This window comes from Lampetra planeri, unplaced genomic scaffold, assembly GCF_965212315.1.
Source record: "Lampetra planeri unplaced genomic scaffold, kcLamPlan1.2.h2 scaffold_380, whole genome shotgun sequence".
In the NCBI taxonomy this organism is placed as follows: domain Eukaryota; kingdom Metazoa; phylum Chordata; class Hyperoartia; order Petromyzontiformes; family Petromyzontidae; genus Lampetra; species Lampetra planeri.
This window is the reverse complement of record NW_027615203.1, coordinates 40478-64752: the sequence shown is the minus strand read 5'-3', so window position 1 is coordinate 64752 and position 24275 is coordinate 40478. Positions and strand designations below refer to the sequence as shown.

The window sequence follows — 24275 nt, the reverse complement described above, 5'->3', positions numbered from 1 at the left end:
ACACACGCACAATCACTCACACACACAATCACTCACACACACACAATCACTCACACACACAATCACTCACACACACACAATCACTCACACACACAATCACTCACACACACAATCACTCAACACAATCACTCACACACACACAATCACTCACACACACACAATCACTCACACACACACACAATCACTCACACACACAATCACTCACACACACACACAATCACTCACACACACAATCACTCACACACACAATCACTCACACACACAATCACTCACACACACACAATCACTCACACACACAATCACTCACACACAATCACTCACTCACACACAATCACTCACACACACACAATCACTCACACACAATCACTCACACAACACAATCACTCACACACACAATCACTCACACACACACACAATCACTCACACACACAATCACTCACACACACAATCACTCACACACACAATCACTCACACACACACAATCACTCACACACAATCACTCACACACACACAATCACTCACACACAATCACTCACACACACAATCACTCACACACACACAATCACTCACACACACAATCACTCACACACACAATCACTCACACACACACAATCACTCAACACAATCACTCACACACACAATCACTCACACACACAACACAATCACTCACACACACAACACGATCACTCACACTCACACACAATTACTCGCACACACAATCACCCACTTCCCCCTGTGTTGGTCATTACCATCGCTCCACCGCACCTCCGTTCCACTGCACCACCGCACCACCGCACCACCGTACCTCTGCACCATCGCAACCGCCGCAGCTCTTCACCACCTCGCCACCTAACCCCCTGCACCCCCCCCCACGCCCTCCGCCACCGCCCGCCGCACCAGAGCTGATGCAGACGGAGATGCACCACATCCGCACGCTGCGCATCATGGCGGAGGTGTTTGGGCGAGGCCTGCGCCAGGAGTTGGGCTGGACGGCGGAGATGGTGGAGCGGCTGTTCCCGCGTCTGGACGACCTCCTGGAGCTGCACACGCACTTCATCGCACGCCTGCTGGAGCGCCGGCGGGACAGCCTCGACCCCGGCAGCGACCACAACTTCACCGTCACGCGCGTCGGCGACGTCCTCATGGGCCAGGTGAGACGGCACGCCGGCGCCGCGGGTTCGATTAAAACTATAAAGAAATTAATAAAGTAGTAAAAATGAAACATAGTAAAATAATTCTCACGACGTTTCGGCCACAACGCAAGCAGCCGTCTTCAGGTGAAGAACAGGTCTGTCGGATTCTGTCTCCTCGACAGACCTGTTCTTCACCTGGAGACGGATACTTGCGTTGTGGCCGAAACGTCGTGAGAATTATTTTATTATGTTTTATTTTTATTATTTTATTAATTTCTTTTTTTCCGTGACTTTACCGAAAGAACCAAGACCATGAATCCCTGCAGTCACGAAAGCTTTAAATCGAAATTTAAAACTATAAACTTATTTTTTATTTTATTTAAAACTAAACTTGTTATTTGACGAGGCGTGAGCTTCCGACTGAGCTGCTGCATGTGCAGCTCTTTTTCAGGAGCCAGCTGGCCATCGCAAACGACGGCTTTTACCGAGTGTGACTTATCGTCGTCGTGTGGAGCTTCATAGCAGCGGGCAAATACGTTTTGAAACGCGTGGTGGCGTCGATTCTAAACGTGGAGGGGGGAAAACCGGAGGACCCGGAGAAAAATAGCACGCGGCCACGGGGAGAGAGAGAGACACGCAAACTTCTAATATGCAGCAGGTGTCAGGGTCGGGAACGAACCCACGGCTTCCTGCGTAGCAGGCGAGGTAGTTGACGTCTCCCGGCCACCGTGGGTCCCGGAGAACGCGGCCGGTCCGTCGGGACGGTGGTCACCGACCGGCGCTACGCCGGTTCGTTTGTGTCGCGGCCGGAGACAGTGCCGGGGAAGGCGGAAGCCACGATGGCTAGGAGATGTTAACTACCTCGCCTGGTATACAGGAGGTCATGGGTTCGATCCTGACCCTGACGCCTGCTGTGTATTTGGAGTTTGCGTGTCTCTCTCTCATCATCATCATCATCACGGTGGCTAGGAGATGTTAACTACCTCGCCTGGTGTACAGGAGGTCATGGGTTCGATCCTGACCCTGACGCCTGCTGTGTATTTGGAGTTTGCGTGTCTCTCTCTCATCATCATCATCACGGTGGCTAGGAGATGTTAACTACCTCGCCCGGTGTACAGGAGGTCATGGGTTCGATCCTGACCCTGACGCCTGCTGTGTATTCGGAGTTTGCGTGTCTCTCTCTCATCATCATCATCACGGTGGCTAGGAGATGTTAACTACCTCGCCCAGTATACAGGAGGTCGTCGCGAGTTCGATCCCGACCCTGATGCCCGCTGCATATTTGGAGTTTGCGTGTCTCTCTCTCCCCGTGGTCGCTTGGATTTTTTTGTCCGGAATCTCCGGTGTTTCCCTCCGCGTTTAGAATCGACGTCACCGCGCGTCCAGGGAATTCGGCTGCTTTGGATTTGGTGGTGAATTTTAGGCGTATATTGTAATTTTATCGTTTGTTGCGGTTGCACCCAAATCAAGAGCCGAAATGGCTCACAGGGTAAATCCTAATAAATGAAACTGAAACTGAAAAACTGGAGCGGGGGATCCGGTGAGTGCGTGGGATTCAGGCTGCCAGCTCGCGTCCTGCTGCGGTTAGGGTGGTGCGGTGGTTGAGTGGTTGGGTGGTTGAGTGGTTGGGTGGTTGAGTGGTTGGGTGGTTGAGTGGTGTGGTGGTTGAGCTGTCGCTACCCCCCCCCCCTCCACTGCTCCCAGTTTTCGGACGACAACGGCGACGCGATGAAGGACACCTACGGGGACTTCTGCAGCCAGCACTGCGAGGCCGTGCGCTTCTACAAGGAGAACTTTGCTCGCGAGAGGAAGTTCCAGAGCTTCATCCGGGTGCGGCGCACACGCGCACGTGCACGTGCACACACCAGCACACACGCACGCACACTCGCACGCACATTCGCACGCACACCCGCACGCACACACATACGTGCACAAACACACGCGCACACACACGCACGTGCACACACCAGCACACACGCACGAACACTCGCACACACATACGCACGTACGCACACACGTGCACAAACATACGCACACACGCGCACACACACGCATGTGCACACACCAGCACACACGCACGTGCACACACCAGCACGCACGCACACTCGCACGCACACACATACGCACGTACGCACACACGTGCACAAACATACGCACACATGTGCACGCACGCATGCAGCGCGCGCACGTACGCATACGCACACTCGCACGCATGCAGCACGCAACACACGTGCGCATACACACGCATGCGCACACATGTGCACACACACACGCGTGCGCACACACTGCATGTGCATGCACCTCAGTGATTGGATGAGATTGGTCACTGCTCGGCCAGGCTGCCGTGCGTGACCATGAGCGTCACGTGACCGACTCTGCTGTGTCGTGTGTGTGCGTGTGTGTGTGTTTGTTTTGTCTGTATGTGTGTGTGTGCATGTGCGCGTGTGTGTCTGCGCGTGTTTGTTTATTTTGTCTGTGTGTGTGTCTGTGCGTGTGAGTTAATGCGCGTGTGCGTCACGCACGTGCGCGTGTGTCTGCACGTTCGTGTTAACGTGCGTGTGTGTGTGCGCGTGCATGTGCGCGTGTGTGTCTGCACGTGCGTGTTAACGTGCGTGTGTGTGCGCGTGCATGTGCGCGTGTGTGTCTGCACGTTCGTGTTAACGTGCGTGTGTGTGCGCGTGCATGTGCGCGTGTGTGTCTGCACGTGCGTGTTAACGTGCGTGTGTGTGCGCGTGCATGTGCGCGTGTGTGTCTGCACGTGCGTGTTAACGTGCGTGTGTGTGCGCGTGCATGTGCGCGTGTGTGTCTGCACGTTCGTGTTAACGTGCGTGTGTGTGCGCGTGCATGTGCGCGTGTGTGTCTGCACGTGCGTGTTAACGTGCGTGTGTGTGCGCGTGCATGTGCGCGTGTGTGTCTGCACGTGCGTGTTAACGTGCGTGTGTGTGCGCGTGCATGTGCGCGTGTGTGTCTGCACGTGCGTGTTAACGTGCGTGTGTGTGCGCGTGCATGTGCGCGTGTGTGTCTGCACGTGCGTGTTAACGTGCGTGTGTGTTAACGTGCGTGTGTGTGCACGTGCATGTGCGCGTGCGTGTCTGCGCGTTCGTGTTAACGTGCGTGTGTGTTAACGTGCGTGTGTGTTAACGTGCACGTGTGTGCCTGCGCGTGCGTGTTAACGTGCGTGTTAACGTGTGTGTGTTAACGTGTGTGTGTGCGCGTGCGTGTTAACGTGCGTGTTAACGTGTGTCTGCGCGTTCGTGTTAACGTGCGTGTTAGCGTGCGTGTGTGTTAACGTGCACGTGTGTGTCTGCGCGTTCGTGTTAACGTGTGTGTGTGCGCGTGCGTGTTAACGTGCGTGTTAACGTGTGTGTCTGTGCGTGCGTGTTAACGTGCGTGTTAACGTGCGCGTGCATGTTAACGTGCGTGTTAACGTGTGTGTGTTAACGTGTGTGTGTGCGCGTGCGTGTTAGCGTGTGTGTGTTAACGTGTGTGTGTGCGCGTGCGTGTTAACGTGCGTGTTAACGTGCGAGTTAACGTGCGTGCGTGTTAACGTGCGTGTTAACGTGCGTGTTAACGTGTGTGTGTTAACGTGTGTGTGTGCGCGTGCGTGTTAACGTGCGTGTTAACGTGCGTGTTAACGTGCGTGTTAACGTGCGTGTTAATGTGTGTGTTAACGTGCGTGTTAACGTGCGTGTTAATGTGTGTGTTAACGTGTGTGTGTGCGCGTGCGTGTTAACGTGCGTGTTAACGTGCGTGTTAACGTGTGCGTGTTAACGTGCGTGTTAACGTGCGTGTTAACGTGCGTGTTAACGTACGTGTCTGTGTGCGCGTGTGGCCGTGCAGCGGCAGGGCTCCAACGCGCTGGTGCGGCGCCTGGGGGTGCAGGAGTGCATCCTGCTCGTCACCCAACGCATCACCAAGTACCCGGTGCTCGTCGACCGCATCCTGCGCTCCACCAAGGGTACGGCCCCCACCCCCCACCCCCCCCCAATGTCGACGACACTTCAGCGTTAAGCCGTGCTGCTGCTGTCAGGGGCCCTTGACCCTCGGGTACCGAGCGAGCGAGTGAGTGGGGGTGAGCGAGCGAGTGAGTGGGGGTGAGCGAGCGAGCGAGCGAGTGAGTGTATGGGTGAGCGAGTGAGTGGGTGGGTGGTTGGGCGAGTGATTGAGTGTGTGGGTGGATGGGTGAGCGAGTGAGTGTGTGGGTGGGTGAGCGAGTGAGTGTGTGGGTGGGTGAGCGAGTGGGTGGGTGGGTGGTTGGGCGAGTGATTGAGTGTGTGGGTGGATGGGTGAGCGAGTGAGTGGGTGGGTGGGTGGGTGGGTGAGTGGATGGGTGGGTGGGTGAGCGAGTGAGTGTGTGGGTGCGTGAGCGAGTGAGTGTGGGTGGGTGGGTGAGCGAGTGAGTGGGGGTGGGTGGGTGAGCGAGTGAGTGGGTGAGCGAGTGAGTGGGTGGGTGGGTGGGTGAGTGAGTGGGTGGGTGGGTGGGTGGGTGAGTGAGTGAGTGAGTGGGTGGGTGGGTGGGTGAGTGAGTGGGTGGGTGGGTGAGTGAGTGGGTGGGTGGGTGAGTGAGTGAGTGGGTGGGTGGGTGGGTGAGTGAGTGGGTGGGTGGGTGAGTGAGTGGGTGGGCGAGTGAGTGGGTGGGTGGGTGGGTTAGCGAGTTAGTGGGTGGGTGGGTGGGTGAGTGAGTGGGTGTGTGGGATGGTGAGCGAGTGAGTGGGAGTGGGTGAGCGAGTGGGTGTGTGGGATGGTGAGCGAGTGAGTGGATGGATGGGTGAGCGAGTGAGTGTGTGGCATGGTGAGCGAGTGAGTGTGTGGGTGGGTGAGCGAGTGAGTGGGTGGATGGGTGAGCGAGTGAGTGGGTGGATGGGTGAGCGAGTGAGTGGGTGGGTGGGCGAGTGAGTGGGAGGGTGGGTGAGCGAGTGAGTGGGTGGATGGGTGAGCGAGTGAGTGGGTGGGTGGGCGAGTGGGTGGGTGGATGGGTGAGCGAGTGAGTGCGTGGGTGGGTGAGCGAGTGGGTGTGTGGGTGGGTGAGCGAGTGAATGTGTGGATGGGTGAGCGAGTGAGTGTGTGGATGGCTGAGCGAGTGAGTGTGTGGGTGGGTGAGCGAGTGAGTGGGTGGGTGGGTGGTTGGGCGAGTGATTGAGTGTGTGGGTGGATTGGTGAGCGAGTGAGTGTGTGGGTGGGTGAGCGAGTGAGTGTGTGGGTGGGTGAGCGAGTGAGTGTGTGGGTGGGTGAGCGAGTGAATGTCTGGGTGGGTGAGCGAGTGAGTGTATGGGTTGGTGAGCGAGTGAATGTGTGGGTGGGTGAGCGAGTGGGTGGGTAGGTGGGTGGGTGAGTGGGTGGGTGGGTGGGTGAGCGAGTGAGTGTGTGGGTGGGTGAGCGAGTGAGTGTGGGTGGGTGGGTGAGCGAGTGAGTGGGGGTGGGTGGGTGAGCGAGTGAGTGGGTGAGCGAGTGAGTGGGTGGGTGGGTGAGTGAGTGAGTGGGTGGGTGGGTGGGTGGGTGAGTGAGTGAGTGGGTGGGTGAGTGAGTGGGCGAGTGGGTGAGCGAGTGAGTGGGTGGGTGGGTTAGCGAGTTAGTGGGTGGGTGGGTGGGTGAGTGAGTGGGTGTGTGGGATGGTGAGCGAGTGAGTGGGGGTGGGTGAGCGAGTGGGTGTGTGGGATGGTGAGCGAGTGAGTGGATGGATGGGTGAGCGAGTGAGTGTGTGGCATGGTGAGCGAGTGAGTGTGTGGGTGGGTGAGCGAGTGAGTGGGTGGATGGGTGAGCGAGTGAGTGGGTGGATGGGTGAGCGAGTGAGTGGGTGGGTGGGCGAGTGAGTGGGAGGGTGGGTGAGCGAGTGAGTGGGTGGATGGGTGATCGAGTGAGTGGATGGGTGGGCGAGTGGGTGGGTGGATGGGTGAGCGAGTGAGTGCGTGGGTGGGTGAGCGAGTGGGTGTGTGGGTGGGTGAGCGAGTGAGTGTGTGGATGGGTGAGCGAGTGAGTGTGTGGATGGCTGAGCGAGTGAGTGTGTGGGTGGGTGAGCGAGTGAGTGGGTGGATGGGTGAGCGAGTGAGTGTGTGGGTGGGTGAGCGAGTGAGTGGGTGGGTGAGCGAGCGAGTGTGTGAGTGGGTGGGTGAGCGAGTGAGTGGGTGGGTGGGTGAGCGAGTGAGTGTGGGTGAGCGAGTGAGTGTGGGTGAGCGAGTGAGTGGGTGAGCGAGTGAGTGGGTGGATGGGTGAGCGAGTGAGTGGATGGGTGGGCGAGTGGGTGGGTGGATGGGTGAGCGAGTGAGTGCGTGGGTGGGTGAGCGAGTGGGTGTGTGGGTGGGTGAGCGAGTGAGTGTGTGGATGGGTGAGCGAGTGAGTGTGTGGATGGCTGAGCGAGTGAGTGTGTGGGTGGGTGAGCGAGTGAGTGGGTGGATGGGTGAGCGAGTGAGTGTGTGGGTGGGTGAGCGAGTGAGTGGGTGGGTGGGCGAGCGAGTGGGAGGGTGGGTGAGCGAGTGAGTGTGTGGGTGGGTGAGCGAGTGAGTGTGGGTGGGTTAGCGAGTGAGTGGGGGTGGGTGGGTGAGCGAGTGAGTGAGTGAGTGAGTGGGTGGGTGGGTTGGGTGAGTGGGTGGGTGAGCGAGTGAGTGAGTGGGTGGGTGAGCGAGTGAGTGTGGGTGGATGAGCGAGTGAGTGTGTGGGTGGGTGAGCGAGTGAGTGTGTGGGTGGGTGAGCGAGTGAGTGTGTGGGTGGGTGAGCGAGTGAGTGTGGGTGGGTGGGTGAGCGAGTGAGTGTGGGTGGGTGGGTGGGTGGGTGAGCGAGTGAGTGGATGAGTGGGTGGGTGGGTGGGTGAGTGGGTGGGTGGGTGGGTGGGTGGGTGAGTGGGTGGGTGGGTGGGTGGGTGGGTGGGTGAGTGGGTGGGTGGGTGGGTGGGTGAGTGGGTGGGTGGGTGGGTGGGCGAGCGAGTGAGTGAGTGGGTGGGTTAGCGAGCGAGTGAGTGGTTGGCTGAACGAGAGTGAATGTGTGGGTGGGTGGGTGAGCGAGTGAATGTGGGTGGGTGGGTGAGTGAGTGAGTGTGGGTGGGTGGGTGAGTGAGTGAATGTGTGGGTGGGTGGGTGAGCGAGTGAATGTGGGTGGGTGGGTGGGTGGGTGAGTGAGTGTGGATGGGTGAGTGAGTGAGTGAGTGGGTGGTTGGGTTAGCGAGTGAGTGGGTGGGTGGGTGAGTGAGTGTGGGTGGGTGAGTGAGTGAGTGGGTGGTTGGGTTAGCGAGTGAGTGGGTGGGTGGGTGAGTGAGTGGGTGGGTGGGTGAGTGAGTGAGTGGGTGTGTGGGTGAGCGAGTGGGTGGGTGGGTGGGTGGGTGAGCGAGTGAGTCGGTGGCTGAACGAGAGTGAATGTGTGGGTGAGCGAGCGAGTGTGTGAGTGGGTGGGTGAGCGAGTGAGTGTATGGGTGGGTGAGCGAGTGAGTGGGTGGGTGGGTGAGCGAGTGAGTGTGGGTGAGCGAGTGAGTGTGGGGTGAGCGAGTGAGTGGGTTGAGCGAGTGAGTGGGAGGGTGGGTGAGCGAGTGAGTGGGTGGATGGGTGAGCGAGTGAGTGGGTGGGTGGGCGAGTGGGTGGGTGGATGGGTGAGCGAGTGAGTGCGTGGGTGGGTGAGCGAGTGGGTGTGTGGGTGGGTGAGCGAGTGAGTGTGTGGATGGGTGAGCGAGTGAGTGTGTGGATGGCTGAGCGAGTGAGTGTGTGGGTGGGTGAGCGAGTGAGTGAGTGGGTGGATGGGTGAGCGAGTGAGTGTGTGGGTGGGTGAGCGAGTGAGTGGGTGGGTGGGCGAGTGAGTGGGAGGGTGGGTGAGCGAGTGAGTGTGTGGGTGGGTGAGCGAGTGAGTGTGGGTGGGTTAGCGAGTGAGTGGGGGTGGGTGGGTGAGCGAGTGAGTGAGTGGGTGGGTGGGTGGGTTGGGTGAGTGGGTGGGTGAGCGAGTGAGTGAGTGGGTGGGTGAGCGAGTGAGTGTGGGTGGATGAGCGAGTGAGTGTGTGGGTGGGTGAGCGAGTGAGTGTGTGGGTGGGTGAGCGAGTGAGTGTGTGGGTGGGTGAGCGAGTGAGTGTGGGTGGGTGGGTGAGCGAGTGAGTGTGGGTGGGTGGGTGGGTGGGTGAGCGAGTGAGTGAGTGAGTGAGTGAGTGGGTGGGTGGGTGGGTGGGTGAGTGGGTGGGTGGGTGGGTGAGTGGGTGGGTGGGTGGGTGGGCGAGCGAGTGAGTGAGTGGGTGGGTTAGCGAGCGAGTGAGTGGTTAGCTGAACGAGAGTGAATGTGTGGGTGGGTGGGTGAGCGAGTGAATGTGGGTGGGTGGGTGAGTGAGTGAGTGTGGGTGGGTGGGTGAGTGAGTGAATGTGTGGGTGGGTGGGTGAGCGAGTGAATGTGGGTGGGTGGGTGAGTGAGTGTGGGTGGGTGAGTGAGTGAGTGGGTGGTTGGGTTAGCGAGTGAGTGGGTGGGTGGGTGAGTGAGTGTGGGTGGGTGAGTGAGTGAGTGAGTGGGTGGTTGGGTTAGCGAGTGAGTGGGTGGGTGAGTGAGTGGGTGGGTGGGTGAGTGAGTGAGTGCGTGGGTGGGTGAGCGAGTGGGTGGGTGGGTGGGTGGGTGAGCGAGTGAGTCGGTGGCTGAACGAGAGTGAATGTGTGGGTGAGCGAGCGAATGTGTGAGTGGGTGGGTCAGCGAGTGAGTGTATGGGTGGGTGAGCGAGTGAGTGGGTGGGTGGGTGAGCGAGTGAGTGTGGGTGAGCGAGTGAGTGTGGGTGAGCGAGTGAGTGGGTGAGCGAGCGAGCGAGTGAGTTGGGTGGCTGAACGCGAGTGAGCCGTCCCTAACCGACGCGCCGTCCTGGTGGTGGCCACGTCGTGGTGGTTCCCGCCTGCAGAGGGCTCGCTGGAGCACGAGGAGCTGACGCGGGCGCTGGCGATGATCCGCGGCGTCATCTCGGCGGTGGACGAGTGCGTGAGCGAGCACGGCCAGCGCCTATGGACAGCAAGGCGGGGACCAGGCTGCGCGACGGCGCCACCTTCACCCGCGCCGACCTCATGGCCAAGCGGCTGGTGCACGACGGCACGCTCGGCATCCGCACGCCCGCCGGGCGCTCCAAGGGTGAGCGCCCCCGGCGGCTAGGAGATGTTGACGCCCTCGCCTGGTGTGCAGGAGTCGTGCGTTCCTTCCTGACCCTGACGATGCCTGCTGCTGCTGCTGTATATTTTGGAGTTTGCGTTTCTCTCTCTCTCTCTCCCCGTGGTCGTGTGGAGTTTTCTCCGGGGTCCTCTGGTTCCCCCCCCTCCGCGTTTGCCGTCAACGTCGCCACGCGTTCAGAGTAGTTAGGCTGCTGCTGCTGCTGCTGCTTCACGTTTCCACGCGACGACGACGACGACGACGAAGACGACGAGCCACTTGGCTTAGCTGCCGTCCCTTCTGAATAAGAGCCGCCACGTAGCAGCACCGTGGGGCCCTTCCTGGTCAAGTAAAACATCGTTCAGTAAATGAACCTCATGGCGGGGACCCCGGGGTCAAAATTGTAATGAACTAATTTATTTTTGGCGACTCCGTCCCACCGCGCGCACAAACGCCGCGACCCGCCCGGCGCGGCTCGTCCCGCGCAGCGGCGGCGGCGGCGACGAGGACGATTGCGCAGAAGAAACAAAACTTTTAAACTTTGATTGGCGCATCGCTTGGAGCTCGTCGAGAGGGACAGATCCCCATGTCGTTCGCCTTCGACGGACACAGGAAGACGTCGCGACGCAGTTCACGCGAGAGCCGGGGGCTTGTGGGTCCCCGGGGTCGCGCCGTGAGGTTCAGCTGAGTTCCCGGGCTCGGCGCTCCGTCATCGGAGCTGGGGGAGACAAAGGCGGCCGGGCGCGTTGCCGGCAGCCCGGCGCCGCCGCTGCTGAGGCCTCGAACTTGCCGCCGGCTAACGGCACTCGGCCCCAACGCTGCGTGCTAGAGACGACATGGGGGGATGTCTTTGTGTGTGTGTGGTGTGTTGTGTGTGTGTGTGTGCGTGAGTGTGTGCAAGTGAGTGTGTGTGTGCGTGAGTGTGTGCAAGTGAGTGTGTGTGTGCATGATTGTGTGCAAGTGTGCGTGTGTGCGCATGTGTGTGTGCGTGTGTGTGTGCGTGAGTGTGTGCAAGTGAGTGTGTGTGGGAGCGGTTAGTGCGCTGCGCTATGAACCCGGCGACACGGGTTCGATTCCCTCTCACTGCCAATATCAGTGACGATTATCTGAACCGGTCCTGTGCCTCCCCTAGGTCGACTCAGCCTCACATGAGTACCTGGTGCGGTGTGTAAACATCACCACTAGGGAGACAAAGGCGGCCGGGCGTGGTGTTGGCCACCCACCCCCTCGTGTGCTGTACCGGCCTTCATAGGTGCTCGCTAACAGCACTTGCCCCTATAGTCTGTTAAGGCTATACAGGGGATCTTTGTCTCTTTGTAGTAGTTAGCGTCCTGCGCTACGAACCCGGCGACCCGAGTTCAGTTCCCGCTCACGGGCCAACACCGGTGAGGATTATCCGAACCGGTCCTGGGGCCTTCCCTAGATCGACTCGGCCTCAAATGAGTACCTGGGGAGACAAAGGCGGCCGGGCGAGGCGCTGCCCACCCACCCCCTCGTGCGCCGTGCCGGCCTTCGTAGGCGCTCGCTAACGACACTTGCCCCCTACAGTCTGTTAAGGCCACGCGGGGGATCTTTGTCTTTGGTGCGCGCGCTGCAGATATTCTGGCCGTGGTGTTCACGGACAGCCTCGTCCTCCTGCAGGAGAAGGATCAGAAGGTACGTCTTCCCGTCGCTGGTGAGCAACGCAGACGCAGCCGCAGCCGCCTCGCGGGGAGAACGCCCGACACGAGAGACCCCCCAGTGGACTACAGATCGACACTTTGCACTCCCCCTCGTCATAACTCTCCCAACCTCCCTCCCTCCCTCGCCCACCCCTCCCCTCCCCTCCCTCCCACCCTCCCATCCTCCCCCCCCGACCCTCCCCCCACCCTCCCTCCCACCCCACCCTCTCCCACCCCCTCCCTCCCGACCCTCCCTCCCCACCCGACCCTCCCTCCCCCCCCTCCCTCCCCTCCCTGCCCATCCCCTCTCTCCCTCCCACCCCTCCCCCCTCTCTCCCACCACCCCCTCCCTCCACCCTCCCTACCTCCACCCCCCTCCCTCCTCCTACCCCTCCCTCCCTCTCTCCACACCCCTCCCCTCCCACCCTCCCCTACCTCCCAGCCCTCCCCTCCCTCCCACCCTCCCTCCCCCCCCCTCCCACCCTCCCTCCCCCCCTCCCCCCTCCTGCCCATCCCCTCCCTCCCACCCCTCCCTCCCTCTCTCCCACCCCCTCCCTCCCACCCTCCCTACCTCCCACCCCTCCCTCCCTCCTACCCCTCCCTCTCTCTCTCCCACCCCCTCCCTACCTCCCTCCCACCCTCCCTACCTCTCTCCCTCCCACCCCCCTCCCTCTCCCCCTCCCTCCCTCCTACCCATCCCCTCTCTCCCTCCCACCCTCCCCCACCCCTCTCTCTCCCCCTCCCTCCCTCCTGCCCATCCCCTCTCTCCCTCCCACCCCCTCCCTCTCTCCCTCCCACCCTCCTACCCCTCCCTCTCTCTCTCCCCACCCTCTCCCTCCCACCCTCCTACCCCTCCCTCTCTCTCTCCCTCCCACCCCTCCCTCCCCCCCTCCCTCCCTCCTGCCCATCCCCTCTCTCCCTCCCACCCCTCCCTCTCTCTCTCCCACCCCCTCCCTCCCACCCTCCCTCCCTCCTACCCCTCCCTCTCTCCCTCCCACCCCCTCCCTCTCTCCCTCCCACCCCTTCCTTCCGTCTGTCTTCTCTGCCCTTCCCTCTATTTGTTCATCCTCCTGCCCTTCCACCCACCCATCCATCTGTCTGTCGATTGTAAACTGAACGATGTTTAAACTCAACCTCCGCAGCTCAGTGGGGCCTCACCTCGTTGTGGGGACATTCACAGCAGCCAAACAATCGACACCAGGGGGCTGGGGGAACCTTTGTTCTGCCAAGGGCCATTTCGATGTGTATTACATCATTCGTGGGACATGCAAAATGATCAACTTAAAAATTAGCCTGTTATATTTGGTCAAACATTGAATTAACTCACCCCCAATGCGATGGCTGGAACTGCTTCTCTTTAGCGAGGCGTGGGGTGATGTGAGCTGGTGTTGATGACGTTGCTGCTTTCCCAGGTTTGCTCCGAGATTTATTGAATTTGAGCAGTTGCCTCGGCAGGGCCACACCAAATGATTTCGTGGGTCTCGTACGACCCGCGGGCCGGACGTTCCCCACCCCTGATCCAAATGAATGTTTCTAAATGTGGAGGGAAAAACCGGAGGACGCGGAGAAAAATCAACGTAACCACGGGGAGAGAGAGAGACACGCAAACTCCAAATATGCAGCAGCAGGCGTCAGGGGTCGGGGTCGAACCCACGACCTCCTGCGTACCCGGCCACGCGAGATTAACCGCTGCATCTGTCCGTGGCGGTGCGGTGCGGTGAGCAGGAGGGGAAGCCGGCGGTGATCTCGCTGCAGAAGCTGATCGTGCGGGAGAAGGCCAACGAGGAGAAGGGCCTCTTCCTCATCAACGCCTCGGCCGACGCGCCGGACATGTACGAGATCTACGCGTCGTCGCGCGAGGAGCGCCAGTACTGGCTCGCGCTCATGCAGCGTGCCATCGCCAGGTCCCCACCGCCGCACTGACACACACCACCACCCACTGCACCGCACCGCACCGTCACAATGCACCACTCACATAGATACCCATAGACTCACATAGAGACCCATAGACTTGCACAGAGACCCATAGACTCGCACGGAGACCCGTAGACTCACATAGATACCCATAGACTCACATAGAGACCCATAGACTTGCACAGAGACCCATAGACTCGCACAGAGACCCATAGACTCACATAGAGACTCATAGACTCACATAGAGACCCGTAGACCCGCGTGGTGGTGCATAGACTCGCACAGAGACCCATAGACTCACATAGAGACCCGTAGACTCACACAGTAACCCATAGACTCACACAGTGACCCATATACTCACATAGAGACTCATAGACTCTCATAGAGACCCGTAGACCCGCGTAGAGTTCCCAAGTGAATTGAATCGATGATCTCTCAGCCCCGTCTCCAAATGTCTGCACACGAAGTGCCTAAATATTTTTACTAAACAATTAAAATGTGGCTTTGGCCGCTATGCGAAAGAAGTTGAACGTGGCACACGCACACACGTACACACGTACACACGCACACACGCACACACGTACACACGTACACATGCACACACGCACACACGCACACACGTACACACGCACACACGCACACACGCACACACGCACACATGCACACACGTACACACGCACGCACGCACACACGCACACACGCACACACGCACACACGTACACACGTACACACGCACACACGCACACACGTAGACATGCACACACGCACACACGTACACACGCACACACGTACACACGTACACACGCACACACGCACACACGTACACACGTACACACGCACACACGCACACACGCACACACGCACACACGCACACACGCACGCACGCACGCACGCACACACGCACACACGCACACACGCACACACGTACACACGTACACACGCACACACGCACACACGCACACACGTACACACGCACGCACACACGCACACACGCACACACGCACACACGTACACACGCACACACGTACACACGCACGCACGCACACACGCACACACGCACACACGCACACACGCACACACGTACACAAGCACACAAGCACACACGCACACACGCACACATGTACACACGCACACACGTACACACACACACACGTACACACGTACACAAGCACACGTACACACGTACACACGTACACACGCACACGCGGCACACGTACACACGCACGCACACACGTACACACGTACACACGCACACACGCACACATGCACACACGCACACAATCACACACGCACACACGCACACACGCACACACGCACACATGCACACACGCACACAATTACACACGTACACACGCACACACGCACACACGCACACAATCACACACGTACACACGCACACATGCACACACGCACACAATCACACACGTACACACGCACACACGCACACACGCACACATGCACACACGCACACAATTACACACGCACACACGCACACACGCACACACGCACACATGCACACATGCACACACGCACACAATTACACACGTACACACGCACACACGCACACAATCACACACGTACACACGCACACATGCACACACGCACACAATCACACACGTACACACGCACACACGCACACACGCACACATGCACACACGCACACAATTACACACGCACACACGCACACACGTACACACGTACACATGCACACACGCACACACGCACACACGTACACACGCACACACGCACACACGCACACATGCACACACGTACACACGCACGCACGCACACACGCACACACGCACACACGCACACACGTACACACGTACACACGCACACACGCACACACGTACACATGCACACACGCACACACGCACACACGTACACACGCACACACGTACACACGTACACACGCACACGCGGCACACGTACACACGCACGCACACACGTACACACGTACACACGCACACACGCACACATGCACACACGCACACAATCACACACGCACACACGCACACACGCACACACGCACACATGCACACACGCACACAATTACACACGTACACACGCACACACGCACACACGCACACAATCACACACGTACACACGCACACATGCACACACGCACACAATCACACACGTACACACGCACACACGCACACACGCACACATGCACACACGCACACAATTACACACGCACACACGCACACACGCACACACGCACACATGCACACATGCACACACGCACACAATTACACACGTACACACGCACACACGCACACAATCACACACGTACACACGCACACATGCACACACGCACACAATCACACACGTACACACGCACACACGCACACACGCACACATGCACACACGCACACAATTACACACGCACACACGCACACACGTACACACGTACACATGCACACACGCACACACGCACACACGTACACACGCACACACGCACACACGCACACATGCACACACGTACACACGCACGCACGCACACACGCACACACGCACACACGCACACACGTACACACGTACACACGCACACACGCACACACGTACACATGCACACACGCACACACGCACACACGTACACACGCACACACGTACACACGTACACACGCACACACGCACACACGTACACACGTACACATGCACACACGCACACACGCACACATGCACACACGCACACAATCACACACGTACACACGCACACACGCACACACGCACACATGCACACACGCACACAATTACACACGCACACACGCACACACGCACACATGCACACATGCACACACGCACACAATTACACACGTACACACGCACACACGCACACAATCACACACGTACACACGCACACATGCACACACGCACACAATCACACACGTACACACGCACACACGCACACACGCACACATGCACACACGCACACAATTACACACGCACACACGTACACGTACACACGTACACACGTACACACGCACACACGTACACACGCGACGGACATTGCCCGCGGGGATCTCCGAGGTAGGTCTGTGACGTCCGCTTCCGCGACACCGACGCTCTGGGAAACCCTCCCGGGGCGGACGCGCCGCTCTGCCAGAGATGCGCACGGATATACTCGTGCCGTGGGCCACTGACGAACGAGGAGAGGGATGAGTGAGGATTGAGTGAGGAATGAGTGAGGAATGAGTGAGGATTGAGAGAGGATTGAGAGAGGATTGAGAGAGGATTGAGAGAGGAATGAGAGAGGAATGAGAGAGGAATGAGTGAAGAAAGAGTGAAGAATGAGAGGGGAATGAGTGAGGAATGAGTGAAGAATGAGAGAGGATTGAGAGAGGATTGAGAGAGGATTGAGAGAGGATTGAGAGAGGAATGAGTGAAGAAAGAGTGAAGAAAGAGTGAAGAAAGAGTGAAGAAAGAGTGAAGAAAGAGTGAAGAAAGAGTGAAGAAAGAGTGAAGAAAGAGTGAAGAAAGAGTGAAGAAAGAGTGAAGAAAGAGTGAAGAAAGAGTGAAGAAAGAGTGAAGAAAGAGTGAAGAAAGAGTGAAGAAAGAGTGAAGAAAGAGTGAAGAATGAGAGAGGAATGAGTGAGGAATGAGTGAGGAATGAGTGAGGATTGAGAGAGGATTGAGAGAGAGGATTGAGAGAGAGGATTGAGAGAGGAATGAGAGAGGAATGAGTGAAGAAAGAGTGAAGAATGAGAGAGATAATAAGTGAGGAATGAGTGAAGAATGAGAGAGGATTGAGAGAGGATTGAGAGAGGAATGAGTGAAGAAAGAGTGAAGAAAGAGTGAAGAAAGAGTGAAGAAAGAGTGAAGAAAGAGAGAGGAATGAGTGAAGAAAGAGTGAAGAAAGAGTGAAGAAAGAGTGAAGAAAGAGAGAGGAATGAGTGAGGAATGAGTGAGGAATGAGTGAGGAATGAGTGAGGATTGAGAGAGGATTGAGAGAGAGGATTGAGAGAGGATTGACAGAGGAATGAGTGAGGAATGAGTGAAGAATGAGAGAGGAATGAGTGAGGAATGAGTGAGGATTGAGAGAGGATTGAGAGAAGAATGGGTGAAGAATGAGAGAGGAATGAGAGAGGAATGAGTGAGGAATGAGTGAAGAATGAAAGAGGATTGAGAGAGGATTGAGAGAGGATTGAGAGAGGAATGAGAGATGAATGAGTGATGAATGAGTGAGGAGTGAGTGATGAATGAGTGATGAACGAGTGAGGAGTGAGTGAGGAATGAGAGATGAATGAGTGAAGACTGAGTGAGGAATGAGAGATGAATGAGTGAGGAGTGAGTGAGGAACGAGAGGTAACGCGACGCTTGGTGCGTCCCGCCCCGCAGCTGCCCGGACATGGACGAGGGCGTGCCGAGCGAGACGGAGGAGGACAAGAAGCTCACGGACGCCAAGAAGCGCAAGGCTCGCGAGTTCCAGGGTACGACGCGGCCCCCCCACCACCCTGTCGCTGGCGGGACGTTAACTACCTCGTGGGTTCCATCCCGACCCTGACGCCCGCTGCTGCTGCTGCTCTACATTTGGAGTTTGCGGCTCTCTCTCTGTCTCTCCCCGTGGTCGCGTGGATTTTTCTCCGGGTCCTCCGGTTTTTTCCTCCACATTTCGAATCGGCGTTTGGAGTATTTGGTGCCTGCTATCATCACCATCATCATCACGTGATGATGATGATCACGTGATGATGATGATGATCACGTGATGATAATGAGCCCACTTCGTTGAGCTTTTGAGAAAGAGCTACGCAGCAGCTCGGCGCGGCGTCACCTGGTAAAATAAAACAAAATGGTTCTTAGTTTGTGAGTTTTCATCGTCCGGTAGTCGTTGCGCTCCGCTCAACTCGTGCCGCCGATCGCCATCGCCGCGGCTTTCCGGCGTTCCAGCTTCCTGCCACGGCTGCGGTGGCTCGGCGCACAGCGGTGCGGCCGCAGCCGGTGACGGACAAACATCCCGGTGTGGATTTCCCGGCTAAACGAGGTGTGAACGTGGGACTGTTGTTGTTGTTGTTAAGCCTGCCGGCAAGGCCTCTCGTTGTCGTCTCCCCCCCCCTCGTGTGCCCGCCCCTCGTGCCCCAGGCCGGCTGGCGAGCCGCGACGCGGTGATGCGTGCCGTGCTGGAGGAGAAGCTCAAGATCTACGCCGAGATGGCCGAGTACTTCAGCTGCGAGGAGCCGGTGGCGGCGGCGGCACCGGCGGCCGAGGGCTCCTCTGCCGCCGGTGTCACCGGGGCGGCGGTGCCGCACCGCACGCTGCTGCGGCTGGAGAGCGCCGAGCTCTGCGGGGAGCCGCTCCTCAACAAGGGGCTGCAGGAGGGTGAGGAGCCACGCAGCCTGAGACCCCAGTTCTAGTGAGACCCCAGTTCTAGTGAGACCCCAGTTTTAGTGAGACCCCAGTTCTAGTGAGACCCCAGTTCTAGTGAGACCCCAGTTCTAGTGAGACCCCAGTTCAACCCAGACCCCAGTTCTAGTGAGACCCCAGTTCTAGTGAGACCCCAGTTCTAGTGAGACCCCAGTTCTAGTGAGACCCCAGTTCTAGTGAGACCCCAGTTCTAGTGAGACCCCAGTTCAACCCAGACCCCAGTTCTAGTGAGACCCCAGTTCTAGTGAGACCCCAGTTCAACCCAGACCCCAGTTCTAGTGAGACCCCAGTTCTAGTGAGACCCCAGTTCTAGTGAGACCCCAGTTCAACCCAGACCCCAGTTCTAGTGAGACCCCAGTTCTAGTGAGACCCCAGTTCAACCCAGACCCCAGTTCTAGTGAGACCCCAGTTCTAGTGAGACCCCAGTTCTAGTGAGACCCCAGTTCTAGTGAGACCCCAGTTCTAGTGAGACCCCAGTTCTAGTGAGACCCCAGTTCTAGTGAGACCCCAGTTCAACCCAGACCCCAGTTCTAGTGAGACCCCAGTTCTAGTGAGACCCCAGTTCAACCCAGACCCCAGTTCTAGTGAGACCCCAGTTCAACCCAGACCCCAGTTTTAGTGAGACCCCAGTTCTAGTGAGACCCCAGTTCTAGTGAGACCCCAGTTCAACCCAGACCCCAGTTCTAGTGAGACCCCAGTTCTAGTGAGACCCCAGTTCAACCCAGACCCCAGTTCTAGTGAGACCCCAGTTCAACCCAGACCCCAGTTCTAGTGAGACCCCAGTTCTAGTGAGACCCCAGTTCTAGTGAGACCCCAGTTCAACCCAGACCCCAGTTCTAGTGAGACCCCAGTTCAACCCAGACCCCAGTTCTAGTGAGACCCCAGTTCTAGTGAGACCCCAGTTCTAGTGAGACCCCCAGTTCTAGTGAGACCCCAGTTCTACAGAGACCCCAGTTCAACCCAGACCCCAGTTCTAGTGAGACCCCAGTTCAACCCAGACCCCAGTTCTAGTGAGACCCCAGTTCTAGTGAGACCCCAGTTCTAGTGAGACCCCAGTTCTAGTGAGACCCCAGTTCAACCCAGACCCCAGTTCTAGTGAGACCCCAGTTCTAGTAAGACCCCAGTTCTACAGAGACCCCAGTTCAACCCAGACCCCAGTTCTAGTGAGACCCCAGTTCAACCCAGACCCCAGTTCTAGTGAGACCCCAGTTCTAGTGAGACCCCAGTTCTAGTGAGACCCCAGTTCTAGTGAGACCCCAGTTCTAGTGAGACCCCAGTTCTACAGAGACCCCAGTTCAACCCAGACCCCAGTTCTAGTGAGACCCCAGTTCAACCCAGACCCCAGTTCTAGTGAGACCCCAGTTCTAGTGAGACCCCAGTTCTAGTGAGACCCCAGTTCTAGTGAGACCCCAGTTCAACCCAGACCCCAGTTCTAGTGAGACCCCAGTTCTAGTGAGACCCCAGTTCTAGTGAGACCCCAGTTCTAGTGAGACCCCAGTTCTAGTGAGACCCCAGTTCTAGTGAGACCCCAGTTCTACAGAGACCCCAGTTCAACCCAGACCCCAGTTCTAGTGAGACCCCAGTTCAACCCAGACCCCAGTTCTAGTGAGACCCCAGTTCTAGTGAGACCCCAGTTCTAGTGAGACCCCAGTTCTAGTGAGACCCCAGTTCTTGTGAGACCCCAGTTCTAGTGAGACCCCAGTTCTATTGAGACCCCAGTTCTAGTGAGACCCCAGTTCTAGTGAGACCCCAGTTCTAGTGAGACCCCAGTTCAACCCAGACCCCAGTTCCACTGAGACCCCAGTTCTAGTGAGACCCCAGTTCTAGTGAGACCCCAGTTCTATTGAGACCCCAGTTCTAGTGAGACCCCAGTTCTAGTGAGACCCCAGTTCTAGTGAGACCCCAGTTCTAGTGAGACCCCAGTTCTAGTGAGACCCCAGTTCTAGTGAGACCCCAGTTCTAGTGAGACCTCAGTTCTAGTGAGACCCCAGTTCTAGTGAGACCCCAGTTCTAGTGAGACCCCAGTTCCACTGAGACCCCAGTTTTAGTGAGACCCCAGTTCAACCCAGACCCCAGTTCAACCCAGACCCCAGTTCTAGTGAGACCCCAGTTCTAGTGAGACCACAGTTCCACTGAGACCCCAGTTCTAGTGAGACCCCAGTTCAACCCAGACCCCAGTTCAACCCAGACCCCAGTTCTAGTGAGACCCCAGTTCTAGTGAGACCCCAGTTCTACAGAGACCCCAGTTCAACCCAGACCCCAGTTCTAGTGAGACCCCAGTTCAACCCAGACCCCAGTTCTAGTGAGACCCCAGTTCTAGTGAGACCCCAGTTCTAGTGAGACCCCAGTTCTAGTGAGACCCCAGTTCTAGTGAGACCCCAGTTCTACAGAGACCCCAGTTCAACCCAGACCCCAGTTCTAGTGAGACCCCAGTTCAACCCAGACCCCAGTTCTAGTGAGACCCCAGTTCTAGTGAGACCCCAGTTCTAGTGAGACCCCAGTTCTAGTGAGACCCCAGTTCAACCCAGACCCCAGTTCTAGTGAGACCCCAGTTCTAGTCAGACCCCAGTTCTAGTGAGACCCCAGTTCTAGTGAGACCCCAGTTCTAGTGAGACCCCAGTTCTAGTGAGACCCCAGTTCTACAGAGACCCCAGTTCAACCCAGACCCCAGTTCTAGTGAGACCCCAGTTCAACCCAGACCCCAGTTCTAGTGAGACCCCAGTTCTAGTGAGACCCCAGTTCTAGTGAGACCCCCGTTCTTGTGAGACCCCAGTTCTACAGAGACCCCAGTTCAACCCAGACCCCAGTTCTAGTGAGACCCCAGTTCAACCCAGACCCCAGTTCTAGTGAGACCCCAGTTCTAGTGAGACCCCAGTTCTAGTGAGACCCCAGTCCCACTGAGACCCCAGTTCTAGTGAGACCCCAGTTCTAGTGAGACCCCAGTTCTATTGAGACCCCAGTTCTAGTGAGACCCCAGTTCTAGTGAGACCCCAGTTCTAGTAAGACCCCAGTTCAACCCAGACCCCAGTACCACTGAGACCCCAGTTCTAGTGAGACCCCAGTTCTAGTGAGACCCCAGTTCTATTGAGACCCCAGTTCTAGTGAGACCCCAGTTCTAGTGAGACCCCAGTTCTAGTGAGACCCCAGTTCTAGTGAGACCCCAGTTCTAGTGAGACCCCAGTTCTAGTGAGACCCCAGTTCTAGTGAGACCCCAGTTCTAGTGAGACCTCAGTTCTAGTGAGACCCCAGTTCTAGTGAGACCCCAGTTCTAGTGAGACCCCAGTTCCACTGAGACCCCAGTTTTAGTGAGACCCCAGTTCAACCCAGACCCCAGTTCAACCCAGACCCCAGTTCTAGTGAGACCCCAGTTCTAGTGAGACCCCAGTTCCACTGAGACCCCAGTTCTAGTGAGACCCCAGTTCAACCCAGACCCCAGTTCAACGCAGACCCCAGTTCTAGTGAGACCCCAGTTCTAGTGAGACCCCAGTTCAACCCAGACCCCAGTTCAACGCAGACCCCAGTTCTAGTGAGACCCCAGTTCTAGTGAGACCCCAGTTCCACTGAGACCCCAGTTCTAGTGAGACCCCAGTTCTAGTGAGACCCCAGTTCAACCCAGACCCCAGTTCTAGTGAGACCCCAGTTCTAGTGAGACCCCAGTTATAGTGAGACCCCAGTTATAGTGAGACCCCAGTTCTAGTGAGACCCCAGTTATAGTGAGACCCCAGTTCTACTGAGACCCCAGTTTAGTGAGACCCCAGTTCAACCCAGACCCCAGTTCTAGTGAGACCCCAGTTCTAGTGAGACCCCAGTTCTAGTGAGACCCCAGTTCCACTGAGACCCCAGTTCCACTGAGACCCCAGTTCAACCCAGACCCCAGTTCAACCCAGACCCCAGTTCTAGTGAGACCCCAGTTCTACTGAGACCCCAGTTCTACTGAGACCCCAGTTCCACTGAGACCCCAGTTCAACCCAGACCCAGTTCAACCCAGACCCCAGTTCTAGTGAGACCCCAGTTCTAGTGAGACCCCCGTTCTAGTGAGACCCCAGTTCCACTGAGACCCCAGTTCCACTGAGACCCCAGTTCAACCCAGACCCCAGTTCAACCCAGACCCCAGTTCTAGTGAGACCCCAGTTCAACCCAGACCCAGTTCAACCCAGACCCCAGTTCTAGTGAGACCCCAGTTCTAGTGAGACCCCAGTTCTAGTGAGACCCCAGTTCCACTGAGACCCCAGTTCCACTGAGACCCCAGTTCAACCCAGACCCCAGTTCTAGTGAGACCCCAGTTCAACCCAGACCCAGTTCAACCCAGACCCCAGTTCAACCCAGACCCCAGTTCTACTGAGACCCCAGTTCTACTGAGACCCCAGTTCTAGTGAGACCCCAGTTCTAGTGAGACCCCAGTTCCACTGAGACCCCAGTTCAACCCAGACCCCAGTTCTACTGAGACCCCAGTTCCACTGAGACCCCAGTTCAACCCAGACCCCAGTTCAACCCAGACCCCAGTTCTACTGAGACCCCAGTTCTAGTGAGACCCCAGTTCTACTGAGACCCCAGTTCTAGTGAGACCCCAGTTTTAGTGAGACCCCAGTTCCACTGAGACCCCAATTCAACCCAGACCCCAGTTCTACTGAGACCCCAGTTCCACTGAGACCCCAGTTCAACCCAGACCCCAGTTCAACCCAGACCCCAGTTCTACTTAGACCCCAGTTCTAGTGAGACCCCAGTTCCACTGAGACCCCAGTTCAACCCAGACCCCAGTTCTATTGAGACCCCAGTTCCACTGAGACCCCAGTTCAACCCAGACCCCAGTTCAACCCAGACCCCAGTTCTACTGAGACCCCAGTTCCACTGAGACCCCAGTTCAACCCAGACCCCAGTTCAACCCAGACCCCAGTTCAACCCAGACCCCAGTTCAACCCAGACCCCAGTTCAACCCAGACCCCAGTTCTACTGAGACCCCAGTTCCACTGAGACCCCAGTTCAACCCAGACCCCAGTTCTACTGAGACCCCAGTTCCACTGAGACCCCAGTTCAACCCAGACCCCAGTTCTAGTGAGACCCCAGTTCCACTGAGACCCCAGTTCAACCCAGACCCCAGTTCAACCCAGACCCCAGTTCAACC

The 24275-nt window shown here is 57.7% G+C and overlaps 1 protein-coding gene across 1 annotated transcript in view; it reads left to right on the top strand.

Annotated features, from left to right (window-relative positions):
* The first annotated feature begins 905 nt into the window (after positions 1-905).
* LOC144741000 (rho guanine nucleotide exchange factor 18-like) overlaps positions 906-24275 on the top strand; it is a 41773-nt gene continuing 18403 nt past the window's right edge. Inside the window, exons 1-9 of the mRNA XM_078623692.1 lie at positions 906-1151; positions 2838-2963; positions 4974-5091; positions 9976-10199; positions 10827-11016; positions 11812-11870; positions 13601-13779; positions 18131-18222; positions 18872-19108. Of these exons, the coding sequence (XP_078479818.1) occupies positions 906-1151; positions 2838-2963; positions 4974-5091; positions 9976-10199; positions 10827-11016; positions 11812-11870; positions 13601-13779; positions 18131-18222; positions 18872-19108 (1471 nt within the window). The remainder of the gene's footprint in view (positions 1152-2837; positions 2964-4973; positions 5092-9975; positions 10200-10826; positions 11017-11811; positions 11871-13600; positions 13780-18130; positions 18223-18871; positions 19109-24275) is intronic.